The following is a 26,506-nucleotide window of genomic DNA, read 5'->3' on the forward strand; positions in this document are numbered from 1 at the left end:
TCTCTTTATTTCTGACCATTTATTTACAGCCATCCACCCAGGGATAACTCCAACATGTGTATCTCAAGCCTGAACTTCCTTCCAGAAATTTAGATCAATATTTCAGACTCTATAAACACATATTCCTGAATGTCCCATCAACTACCTGAGTCAAGATTTCCCCCTGCAATCCTGCACCCTTGCTGGATCACCTTTCCTTTCCCCGTTCACATTGATCAGATGTTGGAAACCATGGGTCAGTTTTCCCTTCAGGATGCAGCTTTGCCTAGATTTCACAGTCCAGGTGCTCAGAAGAAAGTTTTTGATAGAGAACCAGGCAGAATACCAACTAGGCAGGGGTATTGTAGCTGTATACAACAGGCTCGGGATGATAGAATGTGTTTTCTCCACAGTAAGGACAGGCGCTGGAGCTAATCCAGATGGTCCTGGGACGTCCTAAGTCTCTAAGAATCTTCAACAGCCCAGCCTGAAGCTGGACAAGTCTCTCTGGGTGGAAATGTCCCTGAGGGCTGTAACTCTCCCGAGGGGCAGGATACAGCTCTTAACTTAAACTGAGCAGCCCGGAGGTATGTTGCAGCAGCTTCTCCATGATGGCCATGGAGAGGAGGTTCCCACACATGCTGAAGGTCCTGAGCTGAGAACAGTGGCTCAGGGCAGGCAGGATGGCCTCAAGTTGGGGGTCCATGATCCCACACAGATCTAAGTCCAGTTCCTGGAGTGTGGCTGCAACCTTCTCCAGCAGAACTTGGAGGAGCTCAGGACTAAAGTTGGTCAGAGTGATGCCACTCAGATCCAGGCCTCTTAGCTGACTGATGTTTGGGCACTGGGACAGATGGAACAAGTCTGAATCTGTAAGCCGGCAGTTGGTTATTGAGAGGTTGTCCAAGGGGGTCTTCAGGCAGCTGGAGAGAAACCAATGAATTAGGTCTTGAAAACTGGAGTGGCAGGTGAACTCCAGGTGAGAGAAAAGCCCAAGGTCAAGGTTGTTCTGACCATCAGATAAAGGTCAATTCCCAGAATACCCAATCTTATTTTAGCCTGAGTCCTTTCATCTTCCTTATGTGACTGGGTCAAGTTCACAGAATCTTGAAAGCTCTCTTTCCTCATCTGTCAAGCAGAATAAAATTTACTCTACTTCCTTATGAGGATGAATGAAGATTATGGCGTGGACTAAAACATGCTCAGAGGAGAGTCTTACACAGAGTTTCAATCAATTGGCACCACTGAATTTTAATATTGGGAGACACGAAAAAAAATGCTTTCAACTCAGGTTCCTTCAGTACATGCTTGGGCCCCTAGCACCTATATCTCAGGCCAAGTGACAGTCCTGGGTGGTAAGCATAGAAAGCCAACCTGTACAAGTTCCCAAATCATCAACTGTGATTTTCCAGTCTACAGGGGCTCACTTACACCCCTGCATCACCTGCAAATCACCTACCCCCCCTTTTTTTTTTTTTGCGGTACGCGGACCTCTCACTGTTGTGGCCTCTCGTGTTGCGGAGCACAGGCTCCGGACGGGCAGGCTCAGCGGCCATGGCTCACGTGCCCAGCCGCTCTGCGGCATGTGGGATCTTCCTGGACCGGGGCACGAACCCACGTCCCCTGCATCGGCAGGCGGACTCTCAACCACTGCGCCACCAGGGAAGCCCACCTACCCCTTTTTATAATCCTTTTGGCTCTAGCTCCTTAACCATCCTCTCCAGAATCATGCATTTCCCATATGTTAATTACCTTATCTGGAGCGCAACACAACTTTTGCTGAAACGAATTAGAGACAGGCTCACTGTGGTCACTAAACGGGTGAGCACAGAGCTTCTCTTTAAAAATGTTCAGGTCAGCTTACATATTTTACTAGGTCATCTGATTAAAGATAGATATCTCTTCTTCAGGCAGAAATCACAAAATCTCCATTGATAGATCTGAATGGTCTAATCTGTACCATGGTGTCCTTTTCCAGAGCCTCTCTGCCAGTTTAGCCCTCTACCTTGATTTGTGTGGTTATGTTATACCACACTTCAAGATAGAGCAGCTGGGGCTTCCCTGGTGGCGCAGTGGTTGAGAGTCCGCCTGCCGATGCAGGGGACGTGGGTTCGTGCCCCGGTCTGGGAATATCCCACATGCCGCAGAGCGGCTGGACCCGTAAGCCATGGCCGCTGAGGCTGCACGTCCGGAGCCTGTGCTCCACAACGGGAGAGGCCACAACAGTGAGAGGCCCACGTACCACAAAACAAAACAAAAAAAGATAGAGCAGCAAAGGAGACAATGCATTCACATTCTATTGTGTTTATTGTTATTCAGCCAGTATGGCCACACTTACCTGAGCATTTGGTCCAGGCAGGCTTCAAGAAAGGAGGGAGATTCCATATAGAGATCCCGGAGGTGGTGCAGCCTGAGGAACTGAGAGGTAAATTGGAAAACATGCTGCTGCTGCTGCTCCTCAAAGGCAGACAAGTAGACATGGGAGAGAAGGAGTCTCTGCACGTTACTCATCTGGCCCAGGAGAGGAGCAAACACGGCCAGGGTGGACAGATGCCAGGTGCACCTCACTTGCACCTCCTGGATACAGTCCAGCTGCACCCTACTCAGGACTTCCTTGATGTTTTCTGTGGGCATTGTAATGATCTTCAGCTTCTTACAGCACAGGTGTATGGAACCTTTCTCTGCTCCACCCACCGGATAAGGTAGATGAGGAATTCATCCAGGTTACTTTCCTTGAGGTGAAGTTCTACAAACACCTCCAACAGAGCTAACGGCTGCTTTGTTCTTGACCTGTCCTCAGCCACTTGTGCCATCAGTGAGCTTGAGGACACATGGTAACTGGATCCAGACCACCTTCTCCAGAAGTCCTGGCCAGTATGCCTTAAATCCAGCACCCGCAGCTTGCACCTCCTGTGGGGAAACAGCAGATTGGCAGCGATGGCTTAAGAGCCGCACATAATGAAACCACAGTCTCAGCATTTAGGCAGCACTCATTTCCCACCCGAGCTTTTACTTCTCATCCCTGACGTCACCTGCTGCCTTGCCCTCTTCTTCCCTCTCCACCTCACCTTCCTCCATCTTGTTTCCCCTTCCATCCTTCCTGGTTCTCCACTTCTAGTACCTTAAGCATCACTAGAAAGATGTGGGGACATGTTCCTTCAGGTGCCCTTTCATCTTAGGTACTCCTACATTTCTGGAACTCAGCAATGGCCAAGGCCTCTGAGCCTCTTCATTTGGCATCATCAGAAGCCTCTAGTCCATCAACCGGCCATCCACTCTTATGACACCAGCTGCCTCTCAAGGATGTCTAGGACTCTACCAGGATACCTGGATCAGACTCACCTGGGGCAATCCTGCTGGGCAACTAGGACATCAATACCGTCCAACACTGCTTGTAAGGTCCCCCGGTGAGGCGTCTGCATCAGACCCCCCAGAGGCAGGCGGACAAAGGGCCAGGCTTGCACCATGGCCTTCAGGGCCTCACTGTGTCTCCCATAGAAGGCCAAAATGAACAGTGGTGGGAAGAGCTCGGTGGGCAGATACTCCAAAATGGAGATGACCGAGGTCTCATCCCTCAGCAGACCCGTTGCTGCTAGGTCCAGGAGTCTGGGTGGGTTCCAGACACTCATGCTGACTCTGCTCCAAAAGGAATCCTGTGAATATTTGCAGGGAATAAGTCATCCTTCTCAAGCCAAGCATGAGCAGACCTTCATGTGTCTCCTTACCCTTCAGAGGAACCAATTCAGGGCCAAGGTCACTGCTCCAGCAGCAGTGGAAGAGCCTCTGTTTATCCGAATTCCACCCTGGGCTCTGTTGACACAAAGTCGTAGCTCTGCCCCTTCTGGCACCATAAGAAGAGTCTCACAAGTACCATGGAGATGGAAATATCAACCAGTAGCCTATCCATTTCCATCCATTTCTTTGCTTATTTATGTCTTGCTGGGAGGTGGGAATCATGAGCCTGAAAGCTGACCCCAATCTTTTTTGGGGGCAAACTCTCAGACCATCACTTAATGTCCTAAGACTATGGGAATAGGAGAGCTCTGTGGACCAACACAGCCTCCATCTTCAGTTCCCACAGTTAACTTGGTTGGGAAAGATTAAGGAGATACCCTTAATATGAGTGTCATTTGTGCACAAACGAAATATTTTAAATGTCAAGAAATAAAATTCCAAATAGATAGATGTTTGTCATTCAAAAGTAAATCTTGTTGGTTAAGATATTTTAAAATGATATACATCAAAGTGCAGATCAAAATGTTTGGTATTAAGGCAAAGCTACACTTAGAGGCAAAACAAAAGCCTTTAATCCATTCATTGAAAAGGAAGAAAAAGGAAAATCGCCCTGCCATCCCTAGCTGCATGTCACCATTCAAGACCAGATTACCATAGATGAGATTTGGGTGTCCTTAACTGAGATTGTTAACTTACCAGCTCTGATGTGATTGGCAGGGTATTCAGACCTCAGTTCTGTTGGAGAGCCCAGGCAGTGACACCAGAGCAAGAACATTCTGCATCTCTTCTTTGGTACCTGAGGCTTTTGTAGAACTTTCTAATCACATCATCCCCCTTTTCAACTACTATCTTCCAATCAGAAAGTTATACACAATTAGATTCTAGACTGTCCATCAGGTTAATCCTGATTGGATCTTTGTCTTTCTTCAGATGAGTTGACTGAATCAGATATTCATTCAAGAAAGAGAAAGAATGGGGGGTGGGGGCGGCAAGAGAGTCAAGGAATCATTCCTGATTCACTCCACAAACACTGAGTTTTACTAATATGGACAGTTGTAGCTCTGGGTGTGAGACAGGAAGGGTTTAATCTCTTCCTGAATGAGAATAATAATACCAAAAGCATTATTGTTGGGGGATCTTCAGCCAGATCAAAGTAATCAAAACGTCCCAGAATTTTTAAAACTTTCTGAAAACAGTGGTTTCTTTCCCCACAAAGTCCCAATATAAAGAAGTCCTAAGGAGGAGATATGGGGATATATGTATATGTGTGTGCCAGAACCCACCCTGCTGTCCCAGGAGTGTGCAGATAATTCTCCCCACTATGAAATCTGCTAGTGGGTGCTGTGAACTGCCCCACTGTCCTGGGAGCATGTGGAAATTTTCGCTACTAGGAAATCCACCAGTGGGTACTGGGACCTGCCCTGTTGTCCTGGGAGGGCACAGAAATATCGTGCTATTAGGAAATCTGCCAGTGGGTGCCAGAACCCACCCTGCTGTCCTGGGAGGAGCTGGATATCTTCCACGACTAGTAAGTCTGTCACTGGGGGCCAGAACCCACCCTGCTGTCCTAGGAGCATGCAGATAGCTCTCACTACTAAGAAATCTGCCAGTGGATGCTGGGACCTGCCCTGCAGTCCCAGGAGGGCATGGATAACTCCCTAGTAGGAAATCCATAAGCGGGTGCCAAGATCTGCCCTGCTGTCCAGGAGGGTGCAAATAGCTCCTCCCACTAGGAAATCTGCCCAGAGGAGAGGCTGAAACTGCAGCTGAGCCCCAGGGGCTGCGTGACTAAAGAAGAAGAGCTGAAATCTCTTCTCATGGCTGCACAAATTGCAGAATTATACCTCTGCTCATGGCTTCTTAAATCTAGCACCTGCAAAACATCTGAAAGAACAAGTGCTCTTGCAGCTGGGACGGGTCTGGCTTTAGCAGCTATGGGCTCTGTGTGTACATATACATGGGGGTTGGGACACACCAGAGTCCAAGCTGCCTCCATAGCTCCCACAGTGGGTCCAGGTGCATGACTACTGCAGTCCTGGGAACTGACTTCAGTGAATCTGTGCTGGTGGTAAGGAGAAAACACTGCCTGAGGCTCACCAGAGCCAATTGCCAGCATACCCACAGCTAAGGCGGGACTGAGAGCAGTGCCAATAAGAGTATACTTTGTGAGCCTGAACAATGGGTGAAAGGGGACACAACAGAGCACATTCACAGGTGAACAACTCCAGAGAAGGAATACTCATTGGCTTCTCTCCCAGTGGGAGTGCTCCAATCCTGCCTACCTCACACCACAGATCAGAATTACAGCTAAGAAACAGATCTGGGGACCCCTACCCCAACAAATAGGGAGCAGACCCTGACCCTGACAGGGTGGTGACAACCACAGAGCAAAGGGGAGGCCCTGCTCAATATCTAGGGCAGACTCTGATCACCACAACACAAATCAAACTCCCTATCAAGGGGATAACAGTACAAGCCTCTGGATCAAGCTCAACCACCAGGGCGCAGACACCAGAAGCAGGAAGAAATATGATGCTGCAGTCGGTGGAAAGGAGACCACAAACACAGTAAGTCTGACAAAATGAGACAACAAAGAAATATATTGCAGAGGAAGGAGCAAGATAAAAACCTACAAGAACAACTAAATTAAGGAGATAAGCAATGTATCTGAAAAATAATTCAGAGTAATGATAGTAAAGATGATCCAAGATCTCAGAAATAGAATGGAGGCACGGATTAAGAAGAAGCAAGAAAAGTTTAACAAAGACCTAGAAGAGCTAAAGAACAAACAGAGATGAACAAGACAATAACTGAAATGAAAAATACACTAGAAGGAATCAATAGCAGAATAGCTGAGGCAGAAGAAGGGATAGGGGACCTGGAAGACAGAATGGTGGAAATCTCTGCCACAGAACAGAATAAAGAAAAAAGAATGAAAAAAAAGAATGAGGACAGTCTCAGAGATCTCTGGGACAACATTAAATGCACCAACAGTCAAAGTATAGGGGCCCCAGAAGAAGAAGAAAAAGAGAAAGAGAAAGGGTCTGAGAAAATATTTGAAGAGATTATACTTGAAAACTTCTCTAACATGGGGAAGGAAGTCCAGGAAGTGCAGAGAGACCCATACAGGATAAACCCAGGGAGGAACACACTGAGATAGATATAAATCATACTAACAAAAATTAAATACAAAGAAAAAAATATTAAAAGCAAAAAGGGAAAAGCAATAACTAAAATACAAGAGAATCCCCATAAAGTTATCAGCTGATTTTTCAGCAAAAACTCTGCAGGTCACAAGGGAGTGGCATGATATATTTAAAGTGATGAAAGGGGAAAACCTACAACCAAGAGTACTCTATCCAGCAAGGATCTCATTCAGATTCGATCAAGAAATCAAAAGCTTTTCAGACAAGCAAAAGCTAAGAGAATTCAGCACCACGAAACCAGCTTTACAACAAATGTTAAAGGAAGTACCCTAGTTAAGAAACACAGGAGAATAGAACAAAAGAGGAAGGGAAGAAAAAAGAGCTATAAGAACAAGCCCAAAACAATTAAGAAAATATCTTTAGGAGCATGCATATTAATAGTTACCTTAAATGTAAATGGATTAAATGTTCCAACCAAAAGACATAGACTGACTAAATGGATACAAAAACAAGACCCGTATATATGCTGTCTATAAGATACCCACTTCAGACCTAGGGACACATACAAACTGAAAGTGAGGGGATAGAAATAAATATTCCATGCAAATGGAAATTAAAAAAAACCAAAACCAAAAAACTGGTGTAGCAATACTCATATCAAAAAAAAATAGACTTTAAAGTAAAGACTGTTACAAAACACAAGGACACTACATAATGATCAAGGGATCAATCCAAGAAGAATATATAACAATTGTAAATATTGCTGCACCCAATAAAGGAGCACCACAATACATAAGGAGCACCACAATACATAAGGCAAATGCTAACAGCCACAAAAGGGGAAATCAACAGTAACACAATAATAGTGGGGGACTTTAACACCCCATTTACACCAATGGACAGATCATCCAGACAGAAAATTAATAAGGAAATATAAGCTTTTAATGACTCATTAGACCACATGAACTTAATAGATATTTATAAGACATTCCATCTGAAAACAGAATAATACACTTTCTTCTCAAGTGCACACAGAACATTCCCCAGAATAGATTGCATCTTGGGCCACAAAGCAAGCTTCAGTAAATTTACAGAAATTGAAATCATATCAAGCATCTTTTCTAACCACAAGTTATGAGATTAGAAATCAGTTACAAAAAAAAACTGTAAAAAATCACAAACACATGGAGGCTAAACAATATGCTACTAAATAACCAAGAAATCACTGAAGAAATCAAAGAGGAAGTTAAAAATACCTAAAAACAAATGACAATGAAAACATGATGACCCACAACCTATGGGATGCAGCAAAAGCAGTTCTAAGAGGGAAGTTTATAGCAATACAATCCCACCTCAAGAAACAAGAAAAATCTCAAACAACCTACACCTAAAGCAACTACAGAAAGAAGAAGAACAACAACAAAAAAGTTAGTAGAAAGAAAGAAATCATAAAGATCAGAGCAGATATAAATGAAATAGAAACGAAGAAAGCAATAGCAAAGATCAAAGAATCTAAAAGCTGGTTCTTTGAGAAGATAAACAAAATTGATAAACCTTTAGTCAGATTCATCAAGAAAAAAAGGGAGAGTACTCAAATCAATAAAATTAGAAATGAAAATTGAGAAGTTACAACGGACCACTGAAATACAAAAGGTCATAAGAGACTACTACAAGCAACTATATGCCAATAAAATGGACATCCTGGAAGAAATGGACAAATTCCTAGATAGGTACAACATCCCAAGACTGAACCAGGAAGAAATAGAAAAAATGAACAGACCAATCACAAATAATGAAATTGAACCTGCAGTTAAAAATCTTCCAACAAACAAAAGTCCAGGACCAGATGGCTTCACAGGTGAATTCTATCAAACATTTAGAGAAGAGCTAACACCCATCCTTCTCAAACTCTTCCAAAAAATTGCAGAAGAAGGAACACTCCCAAGATCATTCTACAAGGCCACAATTATCCTGATACCAAAACCAGAAAAAGACATCACAAAAAAGGAAATTTACAGACCAATATTACTGATGAACATAGACACAAAATCCTCAACAAAATACTAGCAAACAGAATCCAACAACACATTCAAAAGATCATACACCATGATCAAGTGGGATTTATTCCAGGGATGCAAGAATTCTTCAATATATGCAGATCAATCAATGTGATACACCATATTAACAAATTGAAAATAAAAACCATATGATCATCTCAATAGATGCAGAAAAAGCTTGACAAAATTTAACACGCATTTATGATAAAAAAAAATATGTCTCCAGAAAGTGGGCATAGAGGGTACCTACCTTAACTTAATAAAGGCCATATATGACAGTAAACATCATTTTCAACAGTGAAGAACTGAAAGCATTTTCTGTAAGATCAGGAGTGAAACAAGGATGTCCACTCTCACCACTATTATTCAACATAGTTTTGGAAGTCCTAGCCATGGCAATTAGAGAAGAAAAGGTAATAAATGGAATCCAGATTGGAAAAGAGGAAGTAAAACTGTCACTGTTTGCAGATGACATGATACTATACATAGAAAATCCTAAAGACGCTACCAGAAAACTATTAGAGATCAGCAATGAATTTGGTAATGTTGAAGGATACAAAATTAATACACAGAAATTTCTTGCATTCCTATAAACTAACAATGAAAGATGAGAAGAAGAGATTAAGGAAACAATCTCATTTACCATCGCATCAAAAAGGATAAAAAACCTAGGAATAAACCTACCTAAGGAAACAAAAGACACTTATGCAGAAAATTATAAGATTTTTTAATTTATTGTAATAATTATAATTATTATTAATTATAAAGACAACACAAACAGATGGAGAGATATACGATGTTCTTGGATTGGAAGAATCAACATTGTGAAAATGACTATACTACCCAAAGCAATCTACACATTCACTGCAATCCTTATCAAATTATCAAGGGCATTTTTCACAGGATTAGAACAAAAATTTCACAATTTGTATGGAAACACAAAAGACCCCAAATAGCCAAAGCAGTCTGGAGGGAAAAAAATGCAGCTGGAGGAATCAGGCTCCCTGACTTCAGACTATACTACAAAGCTACAGTAATCAAGACAATATGGTACTGGCACAAAAACAGAAATATAGATCAATGGAACAGGATAGAAAGCCCAGAGATAAACCCACACACCTACGGTCAACTAATCTATGACAAAGGAGGCAAGGATATACAATGGAGAAAAGACAGCCTCTTCAATAAGTGGTGCTGGGAAAACTGGACAGCTACATGTAAATGAATGAAATTAGAACACTTCTTAACACCATACACAAAAATAAACTCAAAATGTATTAAAGACCTAAATGTAAGGCTGGACACTATAAACTCTTAGAAGAAAACATAGGCAGAACTCTCTTTGACATAAATTGCAGCAAGATCTTTTTGATCTACCTCCTACAATAATGAAAATAAAAACAAACTAAACAAATGGGATCTAATTAAATGTAAAAGCTTTTGCACAGCAATGGACACCATAAACAAAACAAAAAGACAACTCTTAGAATGGCAAGGTGGTTGCATACCTGCTCTGGATCCATTATGTCTCTCAATGCTTGATCTTGATAGCCCAGTTATTTCTTTCCTTTTAGGGGGTTCTGTTAGTAGGATAATTGTCAAGGACTGACAGTCAATTCTAATAAGGTCTATCCAATAGACTTTATTTTAATGTTAACTTTTATGTACTTTTTGTATGTCCATTACCTTATGTAGAACTATAGATGTGATCAGTAGTTACAATTCATTTAAGCATTACTATTTTTCTCATCACAGAACTTTAGAAGTAGTCTATTAACTAAATGCAGTAAGCAAACATAGAAATATATATGTATATATGTGTATATCTGTGTGTATATTAGAGAGAGAAAGAAGTTTTATAGTTATACGCTAGTTCAATCATCTCAGTTTGCTGTACAATCATTGTATGTGTGCTTTTGGCAGCAGCCTTAAAGCAAGCAGTGGTATATATCATGAGTAAGTTGATAGCTAGGAAATGAGTAATAATACATATTATGAAAATAACTACTGTCTGTAAAGCAGAGCAGATAACGTTGCCTGGACCGGAGGGGAACCATCTGAACAGGTCATCCAAAGGGTAAAGCTTTCTTACATGTTGTAACCTTTTTGCCTTTTGGAAATTTTTTTTCTAGCCATGTCTCAACTTCTTCAGAGGTATTGATGAAGGTGCAACAAGTAGTGTGAGCAATAGCACAAATGTGTTTGGGTTTGGCCAGTAGAAAGTCTAAGGCAATTCTATTATCTAACACTACTTGGGCTGAGGAATTTACACATTTCAGTTGTCCTGGAATACTTTTTGTGGTTTCTTATGCCATTTGACCAATGGTGACTAATTGATTTCTAAGCGTATCCCTGTTTACATATACTCATGCACTTGGAACCTAGATTACCAAAAGACTTTGCAATCAGGTGTCTTAGTATCCTGCTAGCATGGATCTCTTGACTCTGTAATGGGGGGAAAAAAGTAGGTCCATCTGTCTCTTTGTATTTAGACAATGGGGCAACATAATGTCCCAATAAGCATAAACTTTCTACTTGCCATCTATTAAGACACATATGTGTCCACCCTTGGGAAGGTGGGTCGGTTCCCATACCGCATATAAAGGCAAAGTCTGGAGGAGCACAACTGATTCCTCCCTGAATGCTTTCATTGATAGTTTTGTTAATTGAAAATTTTGTTAAGACAGTATGAGACCATTGGTCATCTCACTTGCAGGCTTTCTAAGAGCTATCAGTATGATATTTGATGCGAGACAGTTGCTGACACGAGTGACTGGTATTTTTCTCTTTAAGAAGTCAGATATGGAGTGAGGTCCCAGGGTAAATTGTGACTGGTCTCTAAGAACAAGTGTCAGACAAGAGATGGACATATTAATATGTTGGAGAATTTCAACCTGAAAGGTTAAGCCAGACAGAGGCTGATCTAAATAAGTGGTAACATTAGGAACATTTGAAAAGTCAGTGACAGGAATTATGAGGTGTTTAAATCGACCTTGTATTGACCAAGGAATTTGATGAAATATCAAGCTATCAGTTAAACTGTCCTTAGTAGCTATCCTTTGTGATGTTTTACTAAAGAGTTTTCTTTCCATCCCAAACATTGGGAATAAAACATAGCTAGTAAGTAAACAATAACTTTCAATTTTGATAGAGAGCAGACATTTGATAAATAGTACACTTCAAACCAGTAAGATCGATCTTACAAGCCCGGTCCAGACTCTTGGGTTAGCTGTCTACAATTGCTGTAATCTTCTCGTCCTGGCATGGTGGGGCTTTTCTTAGTTAATCACATCCAGGTGTCAGAAATAGGAGTTGCAGCCCATTCAGGACAGGAGGCTTTTTGAGGTGAGAAATGTGAATCCAAGACCTTACTTCTTTTTTTTATTTTGCGGTACGCGGGCCTCTCACTGTTGTGGCCTCTCCCATTGCGGAGCACAGACTCCAGACACGCAGGCTCAGCGGCCATGGCTCACGGGCCCAGCCGCTCCGCGGCATGTGGGATTCTCCCGGACCGAGGCACGAACCCATGTCCCCTGCATCGGCAGGCGGACTCTCAACCACTGCGCCACCAGGGAAGCCCAAGACCTTACTTCTTTAAAGAGGTGCTGACCTTTTTCAGTACAGGGTTTTGTTAACAATACCTGATATGATTCTTTCCAATGAGGTTGTAAAGTGTCCTTTATTTGGTGTATTTTTCTAATAGACAAAATCTCCATGTTGTAACCCATGGTCCTCAAGGTCTTGGTCTCCCAGGAGCTCACTGTGGAAGGAACTGGTTACTAATTTTTCATATTCTTTAAGTGTTTTGATGAGTCCCTGATAATAATGTGAAATATCACATTCAAGAAGTGCTGGTTCATCAGATGCATAGGTTGCCCAGTCATTATTTCAAAAGGAGACAATTGATGTTTATCAAAGGGGGTGGACCTCAGGTTAAGGAGTACCAAAGGAAGAGGTTTTGGCCATGGAATATTAAATACCTCTCAAAATTCAGCCAATTGTATTTTAGTTGTGCTACTGTTCCTTTCTACTAAGCCTTAGGTTTGAGGGTGATAGGCACAGTGAAAATGGTACATTTTTGGCCAAATCTTACAATTGTATTAAATAATCTGTCCAGTAAAATGGGTTCCCTGGTCACTACACAGCTCTGAAGGAGTTCCCCAAACTGGAAATATTCTTTCCAATAGTAATTTGCCTACTGTCAAGGCCATTGTTCATCTGCAAGGAAATGCCTCCACCTAGTGTGAAAACATGTATACCATTACCAGGATGTATCTGTAGCTTTGAGAGGAAGGCACCTAGATAAAATCCAGTTGCAAAACTTCAAAAGGTCCCTTGGGGAGGGGAAAGTGACCTTGAGAACCATGAAGGAGTTTACCAGGACTACATTTAGGACAAATAGAACATTGGTCATAAACCTTATGGGCTATAGTGAGAGAAGTTCTTCAAATATATTGCTTTCAGGTGCCCAATGGGTCAAGGAATGTACATGCTGGAGGAAGGGTATTGGGGTATTTATAGGTATTATAGGCCTTTTATTTGGTCCAGACCTCATCTGTGATATGGGATTGACAAATCCCCCTTTTTTCTTCCAGGTCTACTTTTCATTTTCTGAAACAAGTCCTTGAGCCTGAAAAGGAAATTTCCTAATGGTTTCATAACAGTTATGTCTCAGCAGAGGACATCTTCTAAACTGGGTAGAGGTAAGGCTTAAGACAGCTTGTTTAGCTGCAGCGTCAGCCCATCAATTTCCTTTGGCTTCTGTTGAATCATATTTTTATTGGGAATGTCCAGGTATTTTAATGATGGCCAGCTGTTTGGGCAATTGAACGGACTTTAATAGTTTTGAGACTAGCTGTCCATTCTTTATGGGCTGGCCAGAAAAGGTGAGAAATCCTCTCTGTTTCCATAGCATTCCCAAATTCTGAGCTACTCCGAAGGCATAGCAGTTGTCAGTATAAATATTTGCGCGTTGATCCTTGACTAATTGACAAACCCTAATTAATGAAATCAATTAAGCTTTTTGGGTCAATTTGGTGTCCAGTAAATAAGAACTTCTGATTATTTCTACAATGGAAGTTATTGCATACCCAGCTTGGTAAGGTCCCTGCTCATCCTTTAAATAGGATCCGTCTGTAAACCGACTTAAATCAGCGTTAGCAATGGAACTTCCTGTAAGTCAGTCCTAGGAGTAAGAAGATAGTTAGCACAATGCAGTCATGGTTATTGTCATCTTGAGTTGTGGGAAGTAAAGTTTCGGGGTTAAGTCTATGAAATCAAACCAAAGTACCATTGAGTGAAGAGAGTAACAATACTTCATAAGGGGTCAATCAAGTCACAGAATATTTTTGGGTATCATGAGAATTGAAAAGAGATTCAACTGAGTGAGAAAAATAAACTCTATTATGAGTTCTGCAGTAGCTTTGCATAAGAGATAAGTCATTGATATACCCCTCATACAGCAATTAAACATAGGGACTATAACATCCTATGGGTTGGAGCTTGTCACAATACCACTGAGTTAATACACCCAGGGCATTTCCTCTATCTTCATGCACAAAGAGGAAAAATGGAAAAATTTATCATTAGGATGGCCTAATGCTGAAGCCTGGGCTAATGCAGATTTTAAAGCATTTATAACCTTTTCTTTTTCCATTGTCCTTTCAATTGGGTCTAGTTGGTCAGACCTAAGTAATGCATAGAGAGTTTGGGCAATGAGGGAATAAATTGGTACCCAATTATGTCAATACTTGGTTAGACCTAGAAATCTTCTTTGTTGTTTCTTTTGGGAAATGAGAAAGCTAGGATTCCCTTAATTCTTTCAGAATGAATCAATAATCCTTCTTTAGATATTAAATGACCTAAATATTTCACAATTGATAAGTAGAAATGTAATTTGTCTTTGGACACCTTATACCGCATAGAAGCTAATTGTTGAAATAGGTGAATAGTGTCTCTTTGAGAGCCCCGTTCAGTTCTAGAACACAAAAACAAATCACCTGCCTATTCAATTAAAGCAGAGACATTAGGAAAGTGTACATCAGCTAAATCAGCTTTAAGTGTTTGAGAAAAATAAATAGGGCTCTCAGTATAGCCTTGTGGCATAACCGTACAGGTACACTGACAATCTTTGCATGCATTGTTTTCTTGTTCTCCTGGAGTACTAAAGGATGCACTACATAGGTCTGTTACTGAAAAATAACAAGTGTCTGCTGGAACGGCTGAGAGCAGAGAGTGAGGATTAGTAATCTCAGATTGGCGAGGGATCGCAATGTTATTTATAGCTCTCGGGTTCTGAACAATCTCCAGCCTTCTCCATTTGGCTTTCTTACTGGTAAAATGGGAGTATCGCAAGGACTGGTGTAACGAATTATAAGTCTTTCTTAAGGAATTTCTGAATAATGGGTCTTATTTCACTTAATGCCTCTGGTCTGAGTGGCTATTGTCAGATATTGGGTAGAGGCTTGGAATTATCAATAGTTACTTTAATAAGAATAGCTATTTTAATTTTCCCAGTACCTGATGAAAGAAGGTGACCATAATTCCTCAGGCATTTGTAACAGTAAATCATTAACTTCCTCTTGATTTGTCTGAATTTTCATTTTCATAACCATCGATTTATCAGTAATTCTCTTCTGATCTGCACCTACATCTTCTAAATCTAAAATCATTTCACCTTATTATATGCCTCTAAAAATTCTCTTCCTAAGAAATGAATTGGAACACAGTTCACCAAAAGGAACACGTGTCTTTCTGTGACAGTTCCTAGCTGAAAGGTTATTAACTCTGATTTTAAAACCGGCATAGAAAATTTTTAAACCCCTATAATTTGAATAGATTGATTATTCTGAGGGAGAGGGCAATGAATAAGGGAAGGGTTAAAAACAGATAATGTATCCTCCGTGTCTACAAGAGTTTTAAAAGTTTCTCCCCTAATTGTTATTTCAATTTCCCCTAAGGTATTCATGAAGAGGAACAGGGGAATGCCCTCTCACAATCCTCAAAGGGTTCGGATTCCTTTTTAATTTTGCCTGTTTAAAGTCTCGCTTGAATTTGTGGCAAACTCTTTTTAAATGTCCAGGTCTCTTGCAATAAAACAGGTGCACTCATGTCCAGCCTGGCTGGAACTTGGGCAGGTTAGTTTTGGAAGGCCCCCAAACTGCAGTATCTGTACATTCATACTTTTGGCAGTTCTTTCATTTTCTCATTTCTGTAAGGTTTTAGAAATTTACCAGCAATTGTGATAAGGGCATTAGTACGCACGGTAGTACAATAAAGTTCATGCCTTTTATTTTTTTGTTTCTTTTCTTTTCTTTTCTTTTCTTTTTGGCTGCATCGGGTCATAGTTGCAGCACACGGGATATTTGTTGAGGCATGTGGGATCTTTCCTTACGGTGTGTGGTCCCTTCGTTGGGGTGCTCAGCTTTCTCTCTAGTCATGGCATGAGGTTTTCTCTCTCTAGTTGTAGCGCACAGGCTGAATAGTTGTGGCGCATGGGTTTAGTTGCCCTGCAGCATGTGGGATCTTAGTTCCCCAACCACATCGAACCCACGTCCCCTGCATTGGAAGGTGGATTCTTTACCACTGGACCATCAGTGGGAAGTCCCATAAAGTTCATGTCTTTTCACTAGTCTGGACAATTATTCATCTAATCCTTCTAGAACAATGGAATTTAATATTGGATCATTCTGATGGTTCAAGGAATTCTCTGGATCAATGCCAGAGTGCTGTTTGTATGTCTTTTCAAACCTTTTAAAATAATCAAATAGTTTCTCCTGGCCTCTGATTGTGTTGATCGACCTTGGCCCAATCTATTTTCTGAGGGAAAATTTGGGGGATAGGCTGATACAAGTTTTGGGCTTTATTTAAATTTCTGGTGATCTGTAGCCTCATGTTTATAAAAATCCTTCATAGGTGTCTTTCAGTTTATGTCTTGGAGCCATTCTTTTGCTCAATGAGCTGGTACCAGTCTGAATATCCAGGCTCCAGAGTTCTTAATGTAAGATCAAATTCCTTAGCAAAATCTAAAGGATCACGTAAAGGATTTGGAAAATCCTTAGTTGAATTCCTAAGTCCTGTCCTTGTCCAAAGGGTATAAGTAATGGCAGTTCTCCCCTCTGCTTGTGCCCTTTAAGGGAGCTGCCATTACCTTGGAATTCCTTTCATTTTCTACAGTGGACTCAATAATTTTTTTTTTCTCTTGGTGGGAGGGAGGGCAGGAAGGTCAGGGCTGGGGAACTCATAGAGGAGAGGATATAAAGAAGCCTGAGAAGGAGGTTGAGGATAAAGTTGTAGAAAAGAAACACTGGTTCTGAGGCTTTTTCCAATTTAGCCACCATTTCTAAAAATTTTCAGTTTGTTTCTTGCAATGAAGCCATTTTATTATTCCCTCACTGAGGTTTCCAGGTAACAATTAAAATATACCTCCCATTCTGGTTGTTTGATTTTATCGCTGGCTCTTTTTAATTTATCATACAAATAAATCAATTCAGATAAAAAAGAAATGTCCAGTTTTGGCCATCTCAGGGAAAAGTTATCTTTGGTCAGATTTTCCCATTTAGTTAAATACTTGCAAGTGTCTGTTCCATAAGTATTATATCTAAAATTAGCTGGTGTTTCCATAGGTGGCTACCCCTCTGGGAGCTGTTTGGCTTTCAAGGCACAGTTTCCCTTTATTCATTTGGTAGTCTAATTCAGATATGAAATATGATCTGAACAAATTTCTAGGACGATGTGATGGATTGGATATGTGCTGCTTCTGAATCTACCTCACAGTGAGTTACTTTTGGGTCAGTTCAACTGTCTTAAATGTCTTCGTTTCTCCCTCTGACAATCTAAAACTGCCATGGGTGCCTGGGATACTAGGTGATCAGCATTTTTATGTCACGTGGCAAGCAGAATTTACTTAATGATTGTAGCGGGATCCTCTGTGGGACTGTTAAATGTCATGAGAATTGACCCTCAGACACTTCAGCGCTAGGTTCTCAATTGCCTGAGAATGCCTTGTGGCCAGAAGGGGCAGATGTCACATTTTCTTTGGAGCTGAGCAGGTACAGTCTCTTATTTCAATAGCAAATAGTTTGTTCTGACCGTATGATACTTTGTTCTCAATTTAAGCCAAAATTAACAAAGATTTTATGTTTCTCTAGGCTTCCTGCCCAGCTCCTCCTAGGTCCCCATTTTGGGAAATTCACTGGTGACCCTTAAGATTCCAAGTTAAAGCAAAAACATTTCAAATGAAATTCAGGATGTCCTTTAAAACAGGTATCAGGAGAACTCACCAAAGCACCAGAGGAGTATGAAGAAGCCACTGGAGCCCAAAGGTCCCATGCTGACACCAAGTGCCGATTTGGGATAGACTCCAGGTATCCTCTGGTGGGTGTCTCTGATATCCTGCCAACTATGCTAAGAAGATGTTGACAATAAGGCAAATAACAAACCAACTAAGAAGAAAGAAAAGAGATTTTTATTTCAGCCAAACTGAGGATTATAACCAGGAAACAGATTCTCAGAAGCTCTGAGAACTCTTCCATTGCTCAGGAGGTAAGATGCAATTTTATACATTTTTGTGACAAAGAATTTGTGTGTCATATTGACATGTTATTATTGTACATAACGTTCTTCAAAGATTTTTTTTGGTCAGTCATGCATGTACAGAGAAAGTCTTTGATCAATGTGACCTGCTTTATGAGTGAAAAAACTTAATCTTAAAATTGAAATGCTGGCATCTGAAGAAAGGAACCATTGTTCTCAAAGGTGGAGTAGAAAAAAACATGATTTTTTTCTTCTTCAGGTTACAACATAATGATTTGATATATGTATATATTGCAAAATGATTACCACCATTAATTTGCTTAACATCCATAACCTCATACAGGTACAAAAACTTTTCTTTCTCCTGATGAGAACTTTTAAGATCTACTCTCTTAGGAACTGTCAAACACACTATAGAGTACTATATACAGTACATCCCCATGACTTTTTTTTTTTTAGATTTTTTTTAACATCTTTATTGGAGTATAATTGCTTTACAATGGTGTGTTAGTTTCTGCTTTAAAACAAAATGAATCAGTTATATATATACATATGTTCCCATATCTCTTTCCTGTTGCATCTCCTTCCCTCCCACACTCCCTATCCCACCCCTCCAGGCAGTCACAAAGCACCAAGCTGATCTCCCTGTGCTATGCGGCTGCTTCCCAGCAGCTATCTACCTTATGTGTGGTAGTGTATAGATGTCCATGCCTCTCTCTCGCTTTGCCCATGACTTACTTTTTAATAACTGGAAGTTGGTATCTTTTGACCACCTTCATTTATTTCCTACATCCTCCCATCCTGCCTCTGGCAACCACCAATCTGTTCTCTGTCTCTATGATTCTATTTTTCTTAGATTTTACATATAAGTGAGATCTTACAGTTTTTGTCTTTCTCTGACTTATTTCCCTTAGCATAAAGCCCTCAAGGTCCATCCATGTTGATGCAAATGGCAGGATTTCTTACTTTTTTATAGCTGAGTAATATTCTTACTTTTTTATAGCTGAGTAATATTCCTCTATATTAATATATCACATTTTCTCCAGCATCCATTGATGGGCACTTAGGTTGTTTCCAAATCTTGGTTATTGTAAATAATGCAGCATTGAATATGAGGTTCCAGAAATCTTTTTGAGATAATGATTTAATTTCCATATTTCCCTGGTATTAACAGAATTTGTAGGGATAAAAGTGAAAATATGACATGAGAGACTTGCTCTGAAGAAGAGGGACTAGATTCCTCCCACTCAGTCACAGCTTTCTCTGGAAACTGAAAAATTTGAGGGAGTGGTGGAGGCAGAGTCCTCATACTGTGCAGTGGTCCCATAGGGACAACCATTCATTAATTAAAAGACTTGCTCATCCTCAGATCATGTATATGAATTGACTATTCAGTGATCTGAGCTCCCACAGTGGTTTTAGATGGCCAGAGGGAGAAACAAAGACGCAAAAGACAGTTGAAATCACTCTACAGTGACACCCACAGGAGGTAAGCTCACAAGCGGCACATTGGCTCACCACACAATCTCTTTAGTAAATTTTATTCCCAACAAATTCAACTTTAAAATGGGAAACAAAGTCTCTCAAATAGAGAAATGAGGGGTGTTAGAAAGCCGACTTCCGACTAACACCCGAGCCTGATTCACTTACAATATGCATGGAGCTTACACTTGCAAGAAACTACTTACTTGGGGAAATTATATTAAGGGAGATCTCAATTTTATTTCTTTATTTTATTATTATTATTATTATTTTTTGTGGTACACGGGCCTCTCACTGTTGTGGCCTCTCCCATTGCAGAGCACAGGTTCTGGACGCGCCGGCTCAGTGGCCATGGCTCACGGGCCTAAGTCGCTCCGCGGCACGTGGGATCTTCCCGGACCGGGGCACGAACCCGCATCCCCCACATCGGCAGGCGGACCCTCAACCACTGCGCCACCAGGCAAGCCCGAGATCTCAATTTTAAATGACCAAATGGGGTTCTTTTGACATTCCAAATTTGATCGTTCTGCACACACAGTCAGGAAAAGCCAGCTTGATAAAATATCTTTTCAGAATCCTAAACTTACAGAAACAAAAGCCCTTCTAGGAGTAAGGTGCATTTATCTCCCCATTTCTTTGAGAGGTAAATGTTCTATCTGATCTTCTTAGCTGTTTGTTTTTTCTTCTGGGTTTTGAGAGCTTGGTCTCTGCCATTCAAAAAGTACACATATTGTGTCCATATGACAACCAGTCAAATAGAGTGGGGTTCTGAGCAGCATTTTTGGCTGTGCCAACTTTCAGAGGTCTTTGTCATCTTAACCTTTGTTGCCTCCACCTATACAACAAAGACTTTTTACTTTCTTAGACTATTTTTAGGAGTAAACGTTCTAGACCTTGTGAAGTCTACATCCTTTGCATTGTCTTGTGGGGACTTCTCTTGCATCTTATTTCTTTAAATTGCTATTAAAATATCAATACTACTGGAGGGAGCTTCAAGATGGTGGAAGAGTAAGACGCGGAGATCACCTTCCTCCGAACAGACACACCAGAAATACATCTACACATGGAACAACTCCTACAGAACACCTACTGAACGCTGGCAGAAGACCTCAGACCTCCCAAAAGGCAAGAAAGTCCCCACATACCTGGGTAGGGCAAAAGAAAAAAAGAATAAACAGAGACAAAAGGATAGGGACGGGACCTGCACCAGTGGGAGGGAGCCGTGAAGGAGGAAAGGTTTCCACACACTAGGAAGCCCCTTCGCGGGCAGACACTGCGGGTGGCGGAGGGGGAAGCTTCGGAGCCGCGGAGGAGAGCACAGCAACAGGGGTGCGGAGAGCAAAGCGGAGAGATTCCAGCACAGAGGATCGGTGCCGACAGGCACTCACCAGCCCGAGAGGCTTGTCTGCTCACCTGCCGGGGCGGGCGGGGCTGGGAGCTGTCCTCACCAATGTGGGTGGGCATCATCCAATATCTTGGGGGCCTGAGTGAACAAGACAGTCTTCTCTCCCTCTTTCTCTTCTTGACCATGAACATAGCAGCTTTGGGCTCTTGAGACTTGAGACTCCAGGACTTACATGAGTGGCCCCTGGTTCTCAAGTCTTTAGCCTCACACTTGGAGTTACATCATCAGCTCCCCCAGTTTTCAGCCCTAAGCTTTGGCCTGAGTTATAAAACTGGCTTAGCTCGTACTCTAGCTTTCAGACTGTGAGACCTCTGTCTCTGTAACCATGTAAATCCATTCCCATAATAAATCCCTCCTAATATATATCTGTATATACAGATGACTCTTGAACAACATACCCTTGAACTGCTCAGATCCACTTACCCGCGAATATTTTTCTATAGTAAGTGTAGCCCTACACCATCTGCAGCTGGTTGAATCTGAGGCTGTGGAACTGAGGGTAGGGAAGGTTGACTATGGGTTATAAGAGGTATATAGGAGGTGTCTTTTTACACATGCTGATATGTTGATAATAAAGCATGCTATACTAGTCTTCCCTGATAGGGAGAGATAGTAGGTGTTATAGGATTAATGTCAGTCTTTCAATGACATGACGTAACCCTACAAAAGGACATAATTTCTTAATGTGGTTTGGAAATACTAAAACCCTGTTATATGCCCGTAAGATTTTAGTATTATGCTAAAAGGAAATTGTATGTCTTTACTGGTCACAACTAGTTTAATTCAATGAAGACCACTACCCCCTCATGACAAGCATGGGTTGACAAGGACAAGAGACTTTGTTTCATCTGCAGTGTGGACGACCCCTTCCAGAACTGGAGGTCTTGACCTGTGTAGTGAAGCCCTTTCCCAGCACACACAAAGGCCAGGAACTGGGACTAATGAACCCACTTAAAGAACTATGGGGACTGCTCATGTCCAGGGTCATGGCCTGAGTCAACAGTAAGGGCCCTGTCAAGAGCTTGTCATTGACCACTGAGTATTTTTCCCTTGTTGTGTGTATTAACCCACTGAACAGCCACAGAAGTGTGTAAGGAGGTCAAAGATGTCCAAGACAGAATAGAGAACTGATGGGAATAGTAGGGTTCCCAATCATAGACAAGTTGGTGCATTTTCTTTCATCAGTAACTGGAGGTGAAAACAGAATATACCATGGAGAACATTAGTCCATTTATACTGAAGGTCTCTTTATTTCTGACCATTTCTTTACAATCACCCCCCCTCAGGGATAATGCCAACATGTGTGTCTCCAGCCCAAATTTCCATCCAGAAATTTAGATTCATATTTCTGATGCTATAAGCACATGTCCCTGAAAGTCCCCTCACCTCCCAGCATCTGCATTTCCAGTGCAATCCTATTCCTGTGCTGGATCACCTTTCCTTTTCCCATTCACATTGAGCTGATATCTGAAATGACAGGTCTGTTTTCCTTTCATGATGCATCTATTGTCTAGATTTTTGTTTCCAAATGCCCAGAAGAAAGCTTTTGATAGATGTACCCGACTAGGCAGAGATATAGCAGTGGTATAGAAAGGGCTCCTCTTGATAGAATGTCTTATTGCCCCAGCGAGGACATGGGCTAGAGCTAAGCCAGATGGTCCTGGGACATCCTAAATTCCTCATAATCTCAATTAGCTCATCCCGAAGCTGGGCAAGTCTGCCCAGGTGGAGAGCTCCATGAGGGCTGTAACTTTCCTGAGGGGCGGGATAAAACTCATCACTTAAATGGGGCATACCAGTGGTGTGACACAGCAGCTTCTCCATGATGGTCATAGAGAGGAGGTTCCCACACAGACTAAGGGTCCTGAGCTGGGAACAGTGGCTCAGGACAGGCAGGATAGACTCAAGTTGAAAGTCACTGATCCCACACTGCTCTAAGTTCAGTTCCTGGAGGGAGGCTGCAACTTGCTCCAGGAGAACTTGGAGGAGCTCAGGACTAAAGTCAGTCAGCGTGACACCACTCAGATCCAGGCCTTTTAGCTGACAGATGTTTGGGCACTGAGACAGATGGAGCAAGTCTGAATCTGTAAGCTGGCAGTTGGTTATTGAGAGGTTGTCCAAGGGGGTGTTCAGGCATCTGGGGGGAAAACAAGCAATTAGGTCTGAGAATCCAGGGTGGCATGAGCTAAAGTTGGCAGATAGTTGATTTGCCCAAAGCCAAGGTCCTACTAACTGCCTTAAGAAGGTCAATACCTAGAATGACTAGTCTCATTTTAGACTGACTCCTGTCATCTTCTTTGTGTGAGTGGGTCAACTTTACAGTATCTTGAAAGCTCTCTTTCATTATGGGTCAAGCAGGGTGAAACTTACTTCGCCTCTTTTAAATGATGAATGAAGATAATGAAATGCACTAGAACCTACTCAGCAGAGAGCCTAACACTGAGTCCCAATCAAGTGTGGGCATCACTGAATTTGAATATTGGGAGAGAAAATATAAAATGCTTTCAACTCAGGCTTCTTTCAGACCATGCTTAAGCCCTAGGCACCTGTATCTCTGGGCCAGTGGACGCTGGTGGGAGACATGTATAGAGAATCAAACTGGACAAGATCCCACATCATCAACAGGGTTTGCCAGTCTGCAGGGGCTCACTTACACCCCTGCATCATCTGCAAACCACCTTCCACTTTCTATTATCTGTGGCTGCTGCTCCACTGCCATCCTCTCAGAGTCATGCATTTCTTAAATATTAATTTTCTGGAGCAGAAGACAGCCTTTTAGAGACTGGGAATTTCAGACAAGCTCACTGTGTTCACAAACCTGGTAAGCACAGAGATTCTCTCTCTCTTTCTCTCTCTTTCTGCCACGCAGCTTGTGGGATGGTAGTTTCCCAAGCCCTCAGCCATGAAAGTGCAGAGTTCTAACCACTGGACATCCAGGGAATTCCCCAGAGCTTCTCTTTAGAATTGCTCGGATCTGAGGTAGTTTCTTACCTCTTCACTTACCTAATTTCCTAAGTCATCTGACATAGATATCTCTTTCTAAGGAAGAACCTATGTCCACCCTCACTTGATCCTAACCCTATGATCTATAGCTTTCTACTATGGTGTCCCATTACGGAACCTCTATAGCAGTTTGTTCCTCTACCTTGATTTGTGTGGTTATGGGATACCACACTACAGGATAGAGCAGCAAATGACACAGTTCACGTGACATTCTAGTGTTGTGTTCACTGTTACCTGGTCAGTGGCCCACTCTCACCTAAGCATCTGGTCCAGGCAGCCTTCAAGGAAGGAGGGAGATTCCATACGGAGATCCTGGAGGTGGTGCAGCCTGAGGAACTGAGAGGTAATTTGGACAACGTGCTGCTGTTCCAGCTCCTCAAAGGCAGACACAAGAATGGGGGAGAGAAAGAGTCTCTGCACATTACCCATCTGGCCCAGGAGAGGAGCAAACGCGGCCAGGGTGGACAGATGCCAGGTGCAATTCACTTGCACCTCCTGGATACAGTCCAGTTGCACCCTACTCAGGACCGTCATAATATTTTCCATGGGCATTGAAACAATCTTCAGCTTCTTACAGCACAGGTGTATGGAAACTTTTCTCTGCTCCACCCACCTGATGAGGTAGGTGAGGAAATTATCCAGGGTCCTTTTCTTCAGACAAAGTTCTATGAACACCTCCAAGGGAGCCAAGGGCTGCTGTGTCATTGACCTGTGCTCAGCCACTGGTACCATTCCTGAGCTTGAGCACCCGTGAGTGCTGGCTCCAGACCACATGCTCCAGAAGGTCTGGCCAGTATCCCGTAAATCCAGCACTTGCAGTTTGCACCTCCTATGAGGAACAGAGTAGTGGGGGTGCATTAAAATCCACACAGAATAAAACCACTGTCTCAGAATTGACAACAGACTGTCCACCTGTGTTTTTATTTCACATTCTTGTCATCACCTGCTGACTCCCCCTCTTCCCTCTCTGCCTCACTTTCCTCCATCTCCCTTTCCCTTCCCCCCCTTTCTAGTTCTTCACTTCTAGTACTGTTAAGCGTCACAGGAAGGAGATGGGGCATGTTCTTTCAACCCCCCTTGCATCTTAGGTACCCTTACATATCAGGAAGGCATTTCCCATAGTGAGCCAAGGCCTCTGAGCTCCCTCACTGTCATCATCAGAACCCTCTTGTCCATCCCTTGTCCATCTACTTTCCCTCATCCCACCTGTCTCTTCCAGGAAGCCCAGGATTTTACCAGGCTATGCAAATCAGACTCACGTAGGGCGAACCTTCTGGGCAAGTAGGACATCAAGTGCTTCCAGCACTGCTTGTAAGGGCCCCACATGAGGCATGTCTATCAGGTCCCCCAGAGGCAGGCGGACAAAGGGCCAGGCTTGCACCATGGCCTTCAGGGTCTCGATGTGTCTCCCATGGAAGGCCTCCATGAACAGTGGTGGGAAGAGCTCAGTGGGCAGATCTTCCACAGCAGAAATGGCTGAGGTCTCATCCCTCAGCAGGCTTGTTCCCGCCAGGTCCAGGAGTCTGGGTGGGGTCTGGACACTCATCCTGACTCTGCTCCAAAAGGAATCCTGTGGAAACTGCCAGGGAACAAGGCATCGATTTCAGGCCAAGCAGGAGCACACCTCAGACTGTCTCCCAAACCTTCAGAAGTACCTACTCAGGCTAAGGTCACTGCCATGGCAGAGGTGGAAGTGTCTCAATTAGCCCATATTACACTGTGGACTCAGGGGGCAGAAAACTATAACATGTTCCCTACTGGATCCAGAACAAGCATCTCACAAGTACCAATGAGGAGGAAAGGCAACCACTAGCTCATTCAGTTCCATCCACTGCTCTGCTTAATTCCTGTCCTACTGGGAAGTGGGTACCAAGGAGCCTGAGAGCTGACTCCAATCTTTATTTGGGAAAGACTTGTAGACCATGACTTAGAGCCCTAAATCTGTGGGAAGAGGAGTGTCCGGTGGACCAACACAGCCTACATCCTCAGTTACCTCAGTTAATTGGCTGGTAAAGATTAAGGAGATACTCCTACAGTGAATGCTATTTGTCCACAAAATATATATTTTAAATTTAAATTTCAAGAAATAACATTCCAAACAGATGTTTTTTATTAAGAATATCTGCTTGAGAGACTTCCCTGGTGGTCCAGTGGTTAAGACTCTG

At 42.4% G+C, this 26,506-nt stretch overlaps 2 protein-coding genes across 2 annotated transcripts; both read right to left on the bottom strand.

The window, feature by feature from the left end:
- Positions 1-328: 328 nt before the first annotated feature.
- On the bottom strand, positions 329-3,608 carry LOC113621474 (PRAME family member 27-like). Its single transcript, XM_027108303.1, is given in 4 exon segments — positions 329-902; positions 2,318-2,657; positions 2,660-2,889; positions 3,322-3,608. Coding segments are annotated over 4 exon segments (1,431 nt in total).
- Positions 3,609-16,843: 13,235 nt separating this feature from the next.
- LOC113621475 (PRAME family member 9/15-like) lies at positions 16,844-25,887 on the bottom strand. Its single transcript, XM_027108304.1, has 4 exons — positions 25,601-25,887; positions 24,598-25,170; positions 23,135-23,475; positions 16,844-16,941 (listed from the first exon to the last, which is right to left on the bottom strand). The coding sequence occupies exons 1-4, from the start codon at positions 25,885-25,887 to the stop codon at positions 16,844-16,846; spliced, it is 1,299 nt and encodes a 432-aa protein (XP_026964105.1).
- Between the last annotated feature and the right edge of the window lie 619 nt (positions 25,888-26,506).

Source organism: Aethalodelphis obliquidens, unplaced genomic scaffold (genome assembly GCF_003676395.1).
Source record: "Aethalodelphis obliquidens isolate GAN/ISIS:26980383/991018 unplaced genomic scaffold, ASM367639v1 scaffold9, whole genome shotgun sequence".
In the NCBI taxonomy this organism is placed as follows: domain Eukaryota; kingdom Metazoa; phylum Chordata; class Mammalia; order Artiodactyla; family Delphinidae; genus Aethalodelphis; species Aethalodelphis obliquidens.

Bases quoted from the DNA above. Each gene is read 5' to 3' on its own strand.
- LOC113621475 (XM_027108304.1), bottom strand. From the start codon at position 25,887: ATGAGTGTCCAGACCCCACCCAGACTCCTGGACCTGGCGGGAACAAGC. The intron at 25,171-25,600 runs GTGAGTCTGATT...TGTTCCTCATAG, and splicing joins GCCCAGAAGGTTCGCCCTAC to GAGGTGCAAACTGCAAGTGC. The intron at 16,942-23,134 runs GTATGCCCCATT...GTGATCCTTTAG, and splicing joins GCTGCTGTGTCACACCACTG to ATTTTGCTAAGGAATTTGAT.